The 15648-nt window shown below is 39.7% G+C and overlaps 2 protein-coding genes across 4 annotated transcripts in view; both read right to left on the reverse strand.

Moving 5' to 3' along the window:
• Nucleotides 1–15648, reverse strand: part of DIP2C (disco interacting protein 2 homolog C) — a 339643-nt gene that overhangs the window by 87627 nt on the left and 236368 nt on the right. For all 3 annotated transcript variants that reach the window (XM_033102147.1, XM_033102149.1, XM_033102148.1), the window contains 2 exons: nt 14460–14657; nt 1451–1542 (listed from right to left, as the gene is read on the reverse strand). In XM_033102147.1, the coding sequence (XP_032958038.1) occupies nt 1451–1542; nt 14460–14657 (290 nt within the window). The remainder of the gene's footprint in view (nt 1–1450; nt 1543–14459; nt 14658–15648) is intronic.
• Nucleotides 15397–15639, reverse strand: LOC117019930 (calmodulin-binding transcription activator 1-like). The gene has a single exon (XM_033102150.1). The coding sequence runs from the start codon at nt 15637–15639 to the stop codon at nt 15397–15399; it is 243 nt and encodes an 80-aa protein (XP_032958041.1).

The raw sequence follows: 15648 nt of genomic DNA on the forward strand, positions 1-15648 counted from the left end.
ATGATTTGCAAACATTTCCTCCCATTTTTTTATGTTGCATTTTCCCTATCAATAGTGTCCTTTAGAGTACAAAAGTTTTTTTCATTCTGATGAAGTCCAATTTATCAATTTTGTTTTTGCTTGGGCTTCTGGTGTCATATGCAAGAAATCACTACCAAATCCAATGTCATGAAGCTTCCCCTATGTTTTATCCTAAGAGTTTTATAGTTTTAACTTTTATGTCTAGGTTTTTGATCCATTTTGGATTTTTTTATATATGGTGTAATGGTTCAATTTTGTTTTTTGCTTGTGGATGTCCAATTGTCCCAGGACCACCACTGAATAGACTGTCCTTCCCCATTTAATGTGTTAGCATCCTGATTGAAAATCACTTGACCATATATGTGAGGGTTTATTTCGGGGCTCTCTATTCCATTCCATTGGTCTCCGCCTGTCTTTATGTCAGTACTGCACTATGTAGATTACTGTAGGTTTATCGTAAGTTGTGTAATCGGAAGTATGAGTGCTACAATTGACTTTTAAAGGCTGAAGGTGAAACTGGTTCAATAAAAAATTGGAAAGAAACATAGTTCACACAGAATCCTGGGGCGGCAGCAATCGCAATCTTTTAAAAATTCACTGTAATGGGCCCATGTCCTTATAATATCTCCTCAATGAATCATAGATTGTGTTCTATGATGCTCTATGGTTCTCTGTGGTGACATCTTAATAAAATTCGCTGGGAGGCCTTTGGGTGCAGGTAGGAAAACCCAGTCTCAGGGCATCTAAGGTACATAGCAGCTTGTGGGGAAAAAGGCAAGAAAACTCGGTTCCATACCCAGCCCCACCTCTAAGCTGGGTGTGAAGCTTGGACAAGGTTATTAAATGCTCTGGGTGTAACATTAAAGGGAAATACTAATACCTGTCCTCTGTAACTTATCAGGTTGCAGTAAGAATAAAATTTGCTTTTCAATGAAAGATCAAGAAATTTAACACTGGGGAAGGAATGGTACCAGCAGTTTACTGCTGAGATCGTTGATCTCACTAACGTTAAAGCATTTAAAATGTAATTGTCCTGCCTACCCAGGTAGACGACACAAAATATTTTAAACTAGGAGACAATATATGACAGTGGTTAGGACACAGGCTTTGGGGGTCGGACAGAAATGGATATGAGCGCTGGCTACACCATCAACTAGTTATGCGCCTGCATCTGATATGATACTTGACCCCTCAAGTCCGAATGTCCGCATGGATAATACATGGGAAATACTCTAGTTTAGCTCACTGAGTTGCTTTGAAGATTACATGACTTATGTGTAATTGCTCCGGGTTCATAGTAAATGTTAAGAAAGCCTTACTTAGCAGCATTAGTATTAAGAGACACTGGGCTTTGGAACTTTATGACAGTAGGTAACGTTTTCACTAAGACAATGTGTTTTGCAGATGCAATGAATTAAATTGCACTCACCCTGTCTCCAGGCCGCACCATCGGCTCTTGCTTCGTACCTAATTTATGCAGGATGTTGTAAGCCACCTTCATGCTTCTTGTCCACAGTTTGCCTATCAATACAAAGTACAGACACAAGTAACTGGACATGTGCGTTCCCAGTTATGGACATGTGTGCACATTAAAGTGCAAAGAGAGTATTACATTTTCATTTTACCCCTCAGTTTATTCTGAGTCCCTGGAATCATGAGCCAGCAATTCTGACTCATGAAATCTGAGAAGCCTGAACACTAGAATATGGTACTAGTACAAATACTCTTAGTGTACAAAATACCTACAGCAAAGCCACAGAAATTTAATTATCACAGAAGTTGTGAGGGAAGATTTCTAGGGAGTAAAGTAGGGCGAACACCACGGCAATAGTGCGTTACCACTAATTTATGTTGTGCAAAGTGACACACATTTCCCTGGCAAATTCTACCAAACATTCAAAGAAGAATTAATACATACACTTCTCAAATTCTTCCAAAAAATAGAAGAGGAGGAAACACTTCCAAACTCATTTCCTCAGGCTACCATTACCCTGATACCAAAATCAGACAAGAGTGTCACAAGAAAATTACAGGCAATTATCCCTCCTGAACATAGATGCAAAAATCCTCAACAAAATATTAGAAAACAGAATTCAGCAATACACTGAAAAGATCATATACCACAATCAAGTGGGATTCATTCCAGGGATGCAAGGTTGGTTTAACACATGCAAATCAGTCAGTGGGATTCATCATGTAAAGCAAAATGAAGGATAAAAGTTGTATGATCCCCATAATAGATGCAGAAAAGGCATTTGACAAATTCCAGCACACATTTGTGATAAAAAACTCTCTCTCAGCAAAGTGGGTACTGAGGGAACATAATACCTCAACATAATAAAGGTCACATGAGACAAGCCCGCAGCTAATATTAAATTCAATGGCGAAAAGCTAACAGTTTTTTCCTCCAAGATCAGAACAAGACAAGAATGTCCACCCCAGCTGCTTTTATTCAACACAGTATTAAAAGTCCCAGCCAGATCAATTAAGCAAGAAAAAGAAATAAATGGCATCCAAATTGGAAAGGAAGTAAAACTGTCATTATTTACAGAAGACATGATACTATGTATACAAAACCCTGAAGAATCCATCAAAAAAAATGTTACAACTAATAAATAAATTTAGTAAAGTTGCAGGATACAAAAGCAATATATAGAAATCTGCTGCATTTTCATACACTAATAATGGACTATCAGAAAGAGAAATTAAGAAAAGCATGGCAAGTAAAGTTTCATCAAAAAGAATAAAATACCTAGGAATAAATTTAACCAAGGAGGTGAAAGACCTGTATGCTGAAAACAATGACACTGATGAAAGAAACTGAAGACACAAATAAATGAAAAGGTATTCTGTGATGATGGACTGGAAGAACTAATACAGGCATACCTGTTTTATTGTACTTCACTTTATTGCACTTCACCGATATTGCATTTTCTCCAACATCAAAACGAGACCCGCCACCAACAACAACATTATGACTTGCTGAAGGCCCAGATGATGACTAGTACTTTTTAGCAATAAAGTATGTTTATTTAAGGTATGTACATTTTTTTTCAGACATAATGTTATCGCAAACTTAGACTACAATATAGTGTAAACATAACTTTTATATACAGGGGAAAAGAAAAAATTCATGTGACTCACTTTACTGCAATATTCTTTTTATTGCAGTGGTCTGGACGTAATGTACAATATCTCCAAGGTGTGCATGTAGTTAAAATGCCCACACTACCCAAATCAACCTATGGATTCAATCTAATCCCTATCAAAATTTAAATACCATTTTTACAGAAATGGAACAAACAATCCAAAACTGTATATGGAACAACAAAAGACCTTCAATAGCCAAAGTAATCTTGAGAAAGAAGAACAAAACTGGAGGCATCACCACCCGTGATTTCAAACTACACTATAAGGCTATAGTAATCAAAACAGGATGGTATTGGCAGAAAAACACACATAGATAATTGGAACAGGATAAAGAGCCCAGAGATAAACCCATGCACATATGATCAATACATTTACAACAAAGGAGCCAAGAATATGCAATGAGGAAAGGACAGTCTCTTCAATAAATGGTGTTGGGAAAACTGCACAGCCATATGTAAAAAAATGAAATTGGACTATTTCTTATACCATACACAAAATTAACTCAAAATGGAGTAAAATCTTGAATGTAAGACCTGAAACCATAAAACTAGAGAAAGCACGGGCGATAAGCTCCTTGACATTTGTCTTGGTGATTTTGTGGATCTGGCAACAAAAGCAAAAATAAACAAGTGGGCACATCAAACTTCTGCACAGAAAAGGAAACCATCAAAAAAATGAAAAGGCAACCTACCAAATGGGAGAGAATATCTGCAAATCCTACCTCTAATGGGGGTTAATATCCAATATATTTATAAAGAACTTGTACAACCCAGTAGCAAAACCCCCAAAACAATTCAATGAAAAAATGGGTGGAGGACCCGAATAGACATTTCTCCAAAGAGGACATACCGATGGCCAACAGACACATGAAAAGACGCTCAACATCACTAATCATCAGAGAAATGCTAATAAAAACCACAATGAGATACCACCTCACACCTGTCAGAATGGCTATCATCAATAAATCAACAAACAAGTGTTGGCGAGGATGTGGAGAAAAGGGAACATTGGTGGGATTGCAAATTTATGCAGCCACTATGGAAACAGTATGGAGGTTCCTCAAAAAACTGAAAATAGAACTTACCATAGGATCCAGCAATCCCACTTCTGGGTATTTATCCAAAGAAAAGAAAAACACTAACTCAAAAAGACATACACAGCCCATGTTCATTGTAGCATTATTATTATTTTTTTTTGAAGAAACTTATTCTTTATCGTATAATTTTTTCTTATTTTGAGTCAATCTCAAACTTACTGAAAATATCAAATGTAGTACAGCAAACTACACTATTTCCTCAGGCCATGTGAAAGTAAGTTACCAGCCTGATGGCCTATCGTCCCTGAATACTGAATACCTGAAATAGTTCATATTTCCAATAAATGAGGACACTCTCTTAGATAATGACAATACAGTTATCCAAATAGGAAATTAACATTGATGTCCAATTGTCCTAGTAACATTCTTTGGGTCCTAGTCAGAATCACACGTTGCATTTAATTGTCTTTTTTTTTTTAGTCCCCTTCATTCTGGAACAGTTCCCCAATATCTGACTGCTATGACCTTGACATTTTTGAAGATTACAGGGTCAGTTATTTTGTAGAGTGAGCTTCAAGTGGATTTGTTTGCTTTCCTTATGATTAGATTCCAGTCATGTATTTTTTTGTGTGTATGCATATAGTTTTTTTTAATTAGTTTCAGGTACACAAGACAAAGTAATACTTAGACGTTTATCATTTGTATCCCTTACACTGTATGAACCCCCCTCCCCCATCCACTACCCCTCTGACATCACACACAGCCATTACATTTCCACTGTCTCTATTCCTAATGCTGTACTCTACTCCTTGTAAGTATATACATACATATATATACACATATATGTACATATATATATAATTATAGTTGGCATTAATTATTGTTCAGCTTCAGGTGTACAGTGCAGTGATCAGGCATCTACATCATCCCTGAGATGGTCTCCCAAATGGGACACATGTCCATCGGATACCCTAGAAATCTTTACAACATTATTGATTACATTCCCCAAATTAATTTTCAAAACCCTGTGGCCATCTTGTGGTTACCGACTGTTTTCTAATCCCCTCACCTTCCCCCTTACCCCCACCCTCCGCCCGCCCATCTAGCAACCCTCAGTTTTTCCTCTATGTCTCCAAAACTGTTTCTGATTAGTTCATTGACTTATTCTTTTCTTTAGATTCCGCATATAAGTGAGATCATATGGTACTTATCTTTCTCTGTCTTATTTCACTTAACATAATGTTCTCTAGGTCCATCCATGTTGTTGCAAATGGTAAGATTTCTTTCTTCTTTATGGCTGTGTAATACTCCATTGTATAAATGTACCACAGTTTCTTAATCCAGTCATCTACCTATGGGCATTTCGGTTGTTTCCATGTCTTGGCTATTGTGTATAGTGCTGCAATAAACATAGGGGTTCATACATTTTTTTTCAATTAGAGTTTTGGATTTCTCTGGATAGATACCTAGGAGTGGAATTGCTGGGTCATAAGGTAGTTCCATTTTCAGATTTTTGAGATACCTCCATACTGTTTTCCATAGTGGCTGCACCAATCTGCAATCCCACCAACAGTGCACAAAGGTTCCCTTTTCTCCAAATCCTCGCCAGCACTTGTTTTTTGATTTATTGATGATAGCCATTTTGAGTGGGGTGAGGTGGTATCTCATTGTGGTTTTTATTTCCATTTCTCTAATGATTAGTGAGTTTGAGCATTTCTTCATATGTCTGTTTGCCATCTGTATGTCTTTTCTAGAAAAATGTCTCTTCAAGTCCTGTGCCCATTTTTTAATTGGGTCGTTTGTTTTTTTGGAGTTGAGTTTTTTATAAACTTGTGATATTAACCCATTATCAGATATATCATTGGCAAATATCTTTTCCCATTCAGTAGGGTCCATTTTTGTTTTATTGATGGTTTCCTTTGCTGTGAAAAAACTTTTTAGTTTGATGTAATCCCATGTTTATTTTTTCTCTTACTTCCCTCGCGCAAAGGGATATATCAGTAAAAATCTTACTCTGGGCAATGTCTGTGAAGTTTCTTCCTATATTTTCTTCTAGGAATTTTATGGTTTCAGATCTTACATTTAAGCCTTTAAGCCATTTTGAATTTATTTTTGTATATGGTGTAAGGAGGTGGTCCAGCTTCATTTTTTTGCATGGGTCTGTCCAGGTTTCCCAGCACCATTTATTGAATAGACTATCTTTACCCCACCGTACATTCTTGCTTCCATTGTCGTAGATTAAATGGCCATATAGGCATGGATTTATTTCTGGACTCTCTATTCTGTTCCATTGATCTATGTATCTGTTTTTATGCCAGTACCATGTTGTTTTGATTACTGTAGCCTCGTAGTATAATTTGATGACAGGTACTGTTATACCTCCCACTTTGTTCTTATTTCTCAAGATTGCTGTGGCTATCCGGGGTCTTTTATGGTCCCATATAAATTTTAGGGTTATATGTTCTATTTCTGTGAAAAACGTCGTTGGTAGTTTGATAGGAATTGCATTGAATATGTATATTGCCTTAGGCAGTATGGACATTTTAACTATAGTAATTCTTCCTATCCATGAACATGGTATGTGTTTTCATCTATTTGTATCTTCTTTCATTTCTTTCTTCAGTGTCTTATAATTTTCTGAGTACAGATCTTTCACTTCTTTGGTTAAATTTATTCCCAGGTATTTTATAGTCTTTGGAGCAATTGTAAATGGGATTGTTTTTTTAATTTCTCTTTCTGATGTTTTATTATTGGTATATATACAAATGCAACTGATTTCTGAATATTAATTTTCCATTTTCCATCCTGCTACTTTACTAAATTCATCTATCAACTCTAATAGTTTCTTGGTGGAGTCTTTAGGGTTCTCTATATATAGTATCATGTCATCTGCATATAATGACAATTTTACTTCCTGCTTACTGATTTGGATGCCTTTTATTTCTTTTTCGTGTCTGATTGCTGTGGCTAGAACTTCCAGAACTATGTTGAAGAGAAGTGGAGAAAGTGGGCAACCTTGCCTTGTTCCTGATCTTAAGGGGAATGGTTTTAGCTTTTCACCATTGAGTATGATGTTAGCTGTGGGTTTATCATATATGGCCTTTATGTTGAGATATGATCCCTCCCTCTAGTCCCACTTTCTTAAGTGCTTTTATCATAAATAGCTGCTGGATTTTATCAAATGCTTTTTCTGCATCTACTGATATGATCATATGATTTTTATTTTTCATTTTGTTAATGTGGTGTATCACATTAATTGATTTGCGGATGCTGAACCACTCTTGCATACCAGGGATGAATCCCACCTGATCATGGTGTATGATCTTTTTAATGTATGGCTGAATTCTGTTCTCTAATATTTTGTTGAGGGTTTTTGCATCTATGTTCATTAGAGATATTGACCTGTAGTTTTCTTTTTTTGTGGTGTCTTTGTCTGATTTTGGGATCAGGGTGATAGTTGCTTCATAAAAAGTGTTTGGAAGCCTTCCCTCCTTCTGGATTTTTTGGAAGAGCTTGAGGAGAATAGGTGATAATTCTTTTTTGAACGTTTTGTAAAATTCACCTGTAAAGCCATCTGGTCCAGGGCTTTTGTTTGTTGGGAGATAGTTGATTACTGATTCAATTTCCCTGGTGGTGATTAGTCTATTCAGGTTTTCTGTTTCTTCTTGAGTTAGCCTTGGAAGGTTGTATGCCTCTAGAAAATTGTCCATATCTTCCAGATTGTCAAATTTGTTGGCATATAGTTGCTCAGAGTAATTTCTTTAAATGTTTTGTATTTCTGTGGTGTCTGTTGTCACTTCTCCTCTTTCATTTCTGATTTTATTAATTTGGGTCCTCTTCTCTTTTTTTCAATGAGTCTGGCTAAAGGTTTGTCAATTTTGTTTATCTTCTCTAAGAACCAACTCTTGGATTCATTGATCTTTTGTATTGTTTTTCTGGTTTCTATTTCATTTATTTCCACTCTGATCTTTATTATCTCCTTCTTTGTACTCCTTTTGGGCTTATTTTGCTGTTCTTTTTCCAGATCCCTTAAGTGTGAAGATAAACTGTTGATTAGTGATATTTCTTGTTTCTTTAGGTAGGCCCGCAATGCTATGAATTTCCCTCTTAGGACTGCTTTTGCTGCATCCCATAGATTTTGGGTCATCGTGTTTTCATTTTCGTTTGTCTCGAGACATCTTTTGATTTCTTCCTTGATCTCCTGCTTGACCCATTCATTATTTAGTAACATGTTATTCAGCCTCCATGAATTGGTGTGTCTTCCAGTTTTTTTCCTGTAGTTCATTTCTAATTTCACAGCACTGTGGTCAGGAAGACAATTGGTATGATTTCAATTTTCTTAAATTCATCAAGACTTGTTTTGTGGCCTAACATATGGTCTATCTTGGAAAATGTTCCATGTGCGCTTGAGAAGAACGTGTATTCTGCAGCTTTGGGGTGAAATGCTCTGAAAATATCGATTAAATCCAAGTGGTCCAATGTGTCATTTAAGGCTGTTGTTTCCATATTGGTTTTCTGTCTGGAAGACCTGTCCCTTGTTGTCAGAAGTGTGTTGAAGTCCCCTACTATGATAGTGTTACTGTTGATCTCTGTCTTTATGTCAGTCAATATCTGTTTTATATATTTAGGTGCTCCTATGTTGGGTGCATAGATGTTTACTAGGGTAATGTCCTCTTGTCGGATCGATCCCTTTATTATTATGTAGTGCCCATCTTTGCCTTTTAATATGTTCTTCATTTTGAAGTCAGATATACGTATTGCAACTCCAGCTTTTTTCTCATTTCCATTTGCATGAAATATCTTACTCCAACCCTTCACTTTCAGCCTGTGTGTGTCGTTTGATCTGAGGTGAGTCTCTTGTATACAGCATATACAAGGGTCTTGCTTTCTTATCCACTCAGCCACCCTATGTCTCTTGATTGGAGAATGTAATCCATTTACATTTAAAGTGATTATTGATAGGTTACATAGTTATTGCCATTTTTAAATTTGTAGTTTGATTGTTTTCATCTTTCTTCTATTTACAGAAGTCGTTTTAGTATTTCTTGCAATGCTGGCTTGGTGGTAATAAATTCCTTTAGCTTCTTCTTTTCTGGGAAGCTCTTTATCTCTCCATCAACTTTAAATGATAGCCTTGCTGGATAAAGCAATCTAGGTTGTAGGCCTTTGCTTTCCATCACTTTGAGTATCTCCTGCCACTCCCTTCTGGCCTTCAATGTTTCTGTAGAAAAGTCATTTGATAGTCTTATGGGAGTTCCCTTGTATGTAACCCTCTGTCTTTCTCCTGCTGCTTTTAGGATTCTTTGTGTTTAATCTTTGCCATTTTAACTATAATGTGTCTTGGTGTGGGCCTGTTTGGGTTTATCCTGGTTGGAACTCTCTGCACTTCCTGGGCTTGTACGTTGGTTTCCTTCATCAGCTTAGGGAAGTTTTCAGACATTATCACTTCAAATGTGTTCTCAATCCCTTGCTCCTCTCGCACTTGACGTTATCCCAGAGTTCTCTTAAACCATCTTCATTGTTTTTTATTCTTTTTTCTTTCTGTTGTTGTGTTTGGGTGATCTCTGCTAACTTGTCTTCTAAGTCGCTGATTCGATCCTCTGCTTCATCTAACCTGCTGTTAATTCCTTCAAGTGAGTTCTTTACTTCAGTATTTGTGTTCTTTTACTGGTTGTTCATTATGATTTCTCTATCCTTCTTTATGTCGTCTCTTATCTCCTTAAACATTCTTATCATCAGTGTTCTGAACTCTGTCTCTGATATGTTGGTTACCTCTGTTTAACATTTGGTTCCATTTCTGGAGGTTCCTTCTGTTCTTTTATTTGGGACGTGTATCTTTGTTTCCCCATTCTGGCTGACTCTCTGTGTTTGCTTCGATGTATTAGGTAGATCCCCTAGAGTTCTTAATTCTTGCTGGGTTATCATTTGTAGTATGAGTCCTTTATATTTGACTTGCACTACTTCATTCTTCTCTTCTGTGTGTGCTCCAAAGGTGACTCTTGCGTTGTGTATATTGTCCTGTTAAAGAAGATTTTTAATTGATTTTCGCTTGTGAGTAGGTGGGGGTAACTCCTAGGCTGACTAGTTGTGAGACTTGGCTCTGCCCACCGCAGGGTGTTCTGCTGCGTGAGGGTTGACCACTTAAATGTGGTTTCTACGGGCTCTTGTGCCTGTAGAGAATTCCCTCTGGGTGTGTCACTTGTAGGTCAAACCCGGTAGTACTCTGCTTTGGTCTGGAGTTGGCCTCTGGGTATGTTGAATCTTGTGCCTCCTAAGCTGGGCCCTGGTAGGGCAATTTCAGAACAAAGCAAATCACCAAGCACCACCACAACAACAACAACAAAGAAAAAATCAAATACATTCACATGTAAAAACAACCGACAACCCACACTCAATACAGGCAAAGATATCAAAGATATAAAGAAAAAACAAAACAAACAAAACAAAACAAAAAGCAGCGCCAGTCATGGCTTAAGCCCACCAAGTGATCTCCAAGTTGTCCTGTGCTGTACCAAAGAGTCCTCTGCGTATTGTACAGGCAGATCCGGTAACCTGGTGCCCAGAGTGACGTTGGGACTACAGATTTAGATGCGTGGGGCTGAGAGGTCTGGATGGTAGTTTCTACAAAGTGAGTGCAGTTTCTGCTCTTGCCTGCACATATGCACACTGAGAGTAGCACAACCAGCCCTGTGTCCAATTCTCCTGAGTCTTAGGGTACTTCTTCCGTGTGTGTGTGAGTGTTTGTGAGTGTGTGTGTGTGTGTGTGTGTGTGTGGCGGGCAGGAGATTTCTGAGCTGCTGAAAGCCCAGAGCTGCGTCTGCTGTCTACTGCTGATGCCTGGGAATGCCTCCGCAGTTGTAATTGCTCTGCCCAAGGCAGGCCAGAAAGGGTGGGGGCTGGGGATGGAAGAGTCTCTTCTCTGCTAGCCCAGCAAAAATCACACTCTTCCCAGCCTCTTCTCTGGGTCAGAGCTGCCTGCCAGTCTTCCCAGAGCCTGAGCACTAAGGCTCCTCTGTAATCTGACACTACTCCTCAGTTCAGGGGTCAGCTTAAGTCTCTGGAAGGGCGAAGGTAGGATTGGAAGAGTGGGGGAGGGACCCAGGTATGGAGTTTGTGTCCTTTGTCTGGCCTAGGGCCCAACTGGAGGTCTTACTGAGGTTATTGGCTCAAACGCTGGATATGCTGCCCCCTTGGTGGGAGAGATCAGCTGTGGGACGCAGGGAAAGAGCCGACTTCCTGGTTTTTGTGGTCTCTGTTCTGTCCTGGGATCCCCTGTGTCTCTGCAGCTGCGGATGCCGGCCACATTTCCACTGCCACAGATGCGGGTGTGTTTCCATAGCCACAGATGCGGGCCGCCTCTCCACAGCCAAAGGTGCGGGCCGTGTGCCCATAGCCACAGGTGCTGACCGCGTTTCCACAGCTGCAGATACGGACCACGTCTCCACTCCGCTCCCTTCCCTCTTCCACCTGCTCGCCCAATTTGCCCACCTTCAAGTAATCCTTCCATTGTAGCATTATTTACAACAGCCAAGATAGGGAAGAAACCTAGGTCTACATCAATAGATGGATGGATAAAGAAGATGTGGTACATATGTACAATGGAATGTTACTCGGCCATAAAAATGAAGGAAATCTTATCATTTGCAACAACATGGATGGACCTAGAGGGTGTTATGCTAAATGAAATAAGTCAGACAGAGAAAGACAAGCACCATATGATTTCACTCATATGTGGAATAAAAACAAAATAAAAATAAAAAACTGACCTCATAGGCACAGAGAACAGACTGGTGGTTGCCAGAAGTGAAGGCGGGGAGAGGTGGTGGTGGGGCGTGGCGAAATGGGGGAAGGCCGTCAAAAGGCACAAATTTCTACTTATAAAATAAACCATGAGGTTCTAATGTACAGCATGGTGACTATAGCTAATAACAGTTAATAATACTGTATTGCATACTTGAAAGTTGGGAATTAGACATGAAATTGCCCCTGATTTAAGACAAGTTCAACAGATGCTGTAACTGGGAGAACAGGTCCTGGGACTGAGACAACAATGTGCATGGAGGAGAACAAAACATGTGGGAAAGATGAAAACACCATTCTATTATGCATGGATTTTAACTTTACTTCAGGTTGAGTGAGGAGCAGACATTGTGGAGTGTGGAACCTGGGGTGGGGGTGGGGGGAGGTGTTCAGAGCCTGCGGGGAGCACGGGGGCTAGTTCACCTGGAAACTGCGTGGGGGCTTGAGAGGCCATTACCAACGGCGCAGAAACCCAAAAAGATACAGAAAGGCTGCCGATGCTTTTCTAGTTCAAGCATCTAAATCCGTCAAAATATATGGGGCAAAAGCCAAAAAGCAAAGAAAAGAAAGAAAGAAAAACATGAGCATTTGCTTGGGAGAAAAGCCGCAAGGAAGCCACGGGATCACTGTAGGATTACGAAGCACCATGGGTTCCCTTTAGCATGTTCTTTTATCTAGATTGGTAAGTAAAAAGCAAAAGATTTCTTAAATAAGTTTGTTCACTACCTTTATTTGCCCTTTGTATTTTCTACTGAAGACCTTGTTCTTGGCTGGGAATTCTGCTACCCGAGGACTTGGCAGGAAGCTACACTTGGGGCTGGATGAAACTACCAAGCTATAAAGGTCTGGTCCTTCGCTTATACCAAGTTACCTGGTACTAGAACAGTTCTTATGCATGAACTTTTCTGTGTCTTTTCAGCAACATCCACCATTCAGTGTTCCTCTATTTAGTGTTTCTACGTAGAAAGCATATTTCTAAAGCTTTCATCATATTAGCCCACACGTTCATTTTACATCCTGATAAACTATAATCTTACATTTGGAAAGGCACAGCTTTCCGATGCTCCTGTAACAAAGCAAAAACTGAGACTGACCCTCAGTCTATGTGTCGTATCAGTTATTAAAATACAGCAAAATATAGAGGACTGAAAAGCAGGAGTTGGATGCGTTACTATAGACACACGAAATTGTCCTACACGGCTGATCTGGATCTGAACCTCAAATTCACCTCAGGAAAGTCAGCACCATCCGTCATCCCTTCCGGCGGTGCTTCCAGTCTGGCTCAGCACCGGGGACCGCGTGTCACTCCTCTTTGAGCCCCACACCTTGGTGCCGTGGGGGGCATGGAGTGCTTCAAACACCTTAGGTGTTTGCACACCTGTGGCTGACGGACAAGGCAGCGTTCATGTGTGCATACAGATGGCGGCTAGAATTCCCCAACCGCGGGCAGGTAAACCCTCAAGGACCAGTAAGGAGCTGTGTCTGACAGGAGATGACGCTCACCCAAGAGAGCCTTCTAGCTTTCCGACTGAATAAAACCCATTTCCAGGAGCATAATTAAAAAAAAAAAATCCAGCTTATGCCTCGTCATGGGTGAAATACCCTTTATCTACTTAGAATTATGCAACGAAGCCATTGAAAACAAGGTGGCTATGAAATATGCTGCTAAGGTCCGTGTAATTGTTGTCCACGAGATGTCCGGGACAGTGGCTGAGTCTGGTTGGTGGTTCCTGGGGCCTCGCACCCCCAGAAGGCTGAACTGCACATTAGTTCATGTAACATCTGGCTCTTGGCCTCAGCTGCTAATGTAGACATCTATTTCTTTCCTACCTGTACTTCGTAGAGTGTTATTGCCACAAAACTCAGTTTTAAAAAAAGTAACCTAACTTCACACATGCAGATGTAATATGAGTTATGAAGCTGGTTTTTACAAAGCTGCAGCAGACCGCGTGAACAGAACCTGACAATCGGATTTCTCATGGCATCTTGTCCACGGAACAAAGAGAAAGGGACCCCTCTGGTACAATTAACTATTTCTGAAAATTTATAGACTGCATTAATTGCACTGAACAAAGAATTAAAGAAAAGCTTCTTTTGTTTTCTGAAAAAGCACTTTGGAAACAGATTTTGCTTCTTCTGGATGATGGCAGAGTTTAGATACACCTTTAAGTGCCAACCCTTCCTGATCTCACAAATGTCACAGACACATTTCAACAGGTAACACCCAACACCCTGGGAGAGTGGTCGACACTACGTGTTTGGATCCAGACTCAAAAAACATTTAACCATAGTAACTTTTCTTATTCAAACCAAAACATTTCCCTGAAATATTTCCTTTCAGAGTCTATGTATTTTGGAGTGAAAACATAAGGCAGCACAAATATAAGTTAGCCACCTGGAGTGGCAGGTGGGTGCACAAGCACACAGAGGCAGCTGAGCCCCATGGGATTACCGTAAGTGAGGATGTACAGGGGCTTCCCATTCGTGTCCATCGTGGTCAAGCACGGGGCCTTTGGCGAGATGGTTCCCCATCGCTGTAACGCGGCTTCTAAAGACGGGGGCCAATTCGTAACCACACCGAGCTGTTCCCCACGCATGGCCAACATCTGCGCTCCCTCTGGCTTTGGCTGGTTTGGATCTGGTTGTTGAACTAAATACATGTGAACACAAGAGGTTTTCAAAAAAAAACACATCCATGTCAGCATAATCACGTTTTTATCCCCTTTAAAGAAGCTAGGAGATACATCCTCAAGGCATAAACTTATTAGAGCATGAAGCACGCACATATGCTTTTCTAGAATCACGGATGTAACGGAGGCACTTGATTCTTACAATTTCCCCAGCGATATCGGGTGAGGTACCCGAATGCATCTGTGAAATGACAGCAAGTAAAGCTATATATACGAACATGCCTTGAGTACAGGATTGCAACACTTAGGTTTAAGATGTTGATTATCTACATACGAGGTATGATTAAATAATACGGTGAATGTTTAAATAAAAATAAAAAATTATTACAGTAAAAGACACATCGCCATTCATCCCCCTCAAAATACTCCCCCTCGCTTTAAACACACTTATCCCATCGTCTTTCCAAAGCAGTTCTGGAAGTCCTCTTTCGTGAGTTTCTTTCTTTTTTTTTTTTTTTAAACTGAAGTGAATTTTAATACAGAAAATGAAGACAGTATTTTGCAAATTTATCGCTCAAAGGGATATCTCTATTTGCGGAAATCAGAGTGTTACATTTTGAGAGATGAAGTGTTACAGCTTGTACTCCAAAATTTAAAAATTAAATTGAAAAATGAAATGATTACCAAGGTAATGCAGGTTAGGGGATCAAAGGTGAAGGGTCACACATTATAAAAAAGAAGTCCAAAAGGACGGCTGCGTCATGATCGCTCATTAGTGTTCCAGCGGTGCCTCTCTCTGTGCAAACTTGAACGTTTCAGCAGACACTCAACCACCTTTTTCGGTAAAAAGATTTTTACATGACCACTACTGCTGCTCCCATGATCCTCTCCTAGAGGTGGCACGGTGCTGAGAACACAGTAGACGCTAGTGCTACCGAATACATTTTGGGAAACGCTCTTCCGGATTGTTTTCGGCAGCCATTTCCCCTCCGCGTACCACATCCTCCTCCT

This window comes from Rhinolophus ferrumequinum, unplaced genomic scaffold, assembly GCF_004115265.2.
Source record: "Rhinolophus ferrumequinum isolate MPI-CBG mRhiFer1 unplaced genomic scaffold, mRhiFer1_v1.p scaffold_109_arrow_ctg1, whole genome shotgun sequence".
Lineage (NCBI taxonomy): Eukaryota > Metazoa > Chordata > Mammalia > Chiroptera > Rhinolophidae > Rhinolophus > Rhinolophus ferrumequinum.

Bases quoted from the DNA above. Each gene is read 5' to 3' on its own strand.
- LOC117019930 (XM_033102150.1), bottom strand. From the start codon at position 15,639: ATGTGGTACGCGGAGGGGAAATGGCTGCCGAAAACAATCCGGAAGAGC.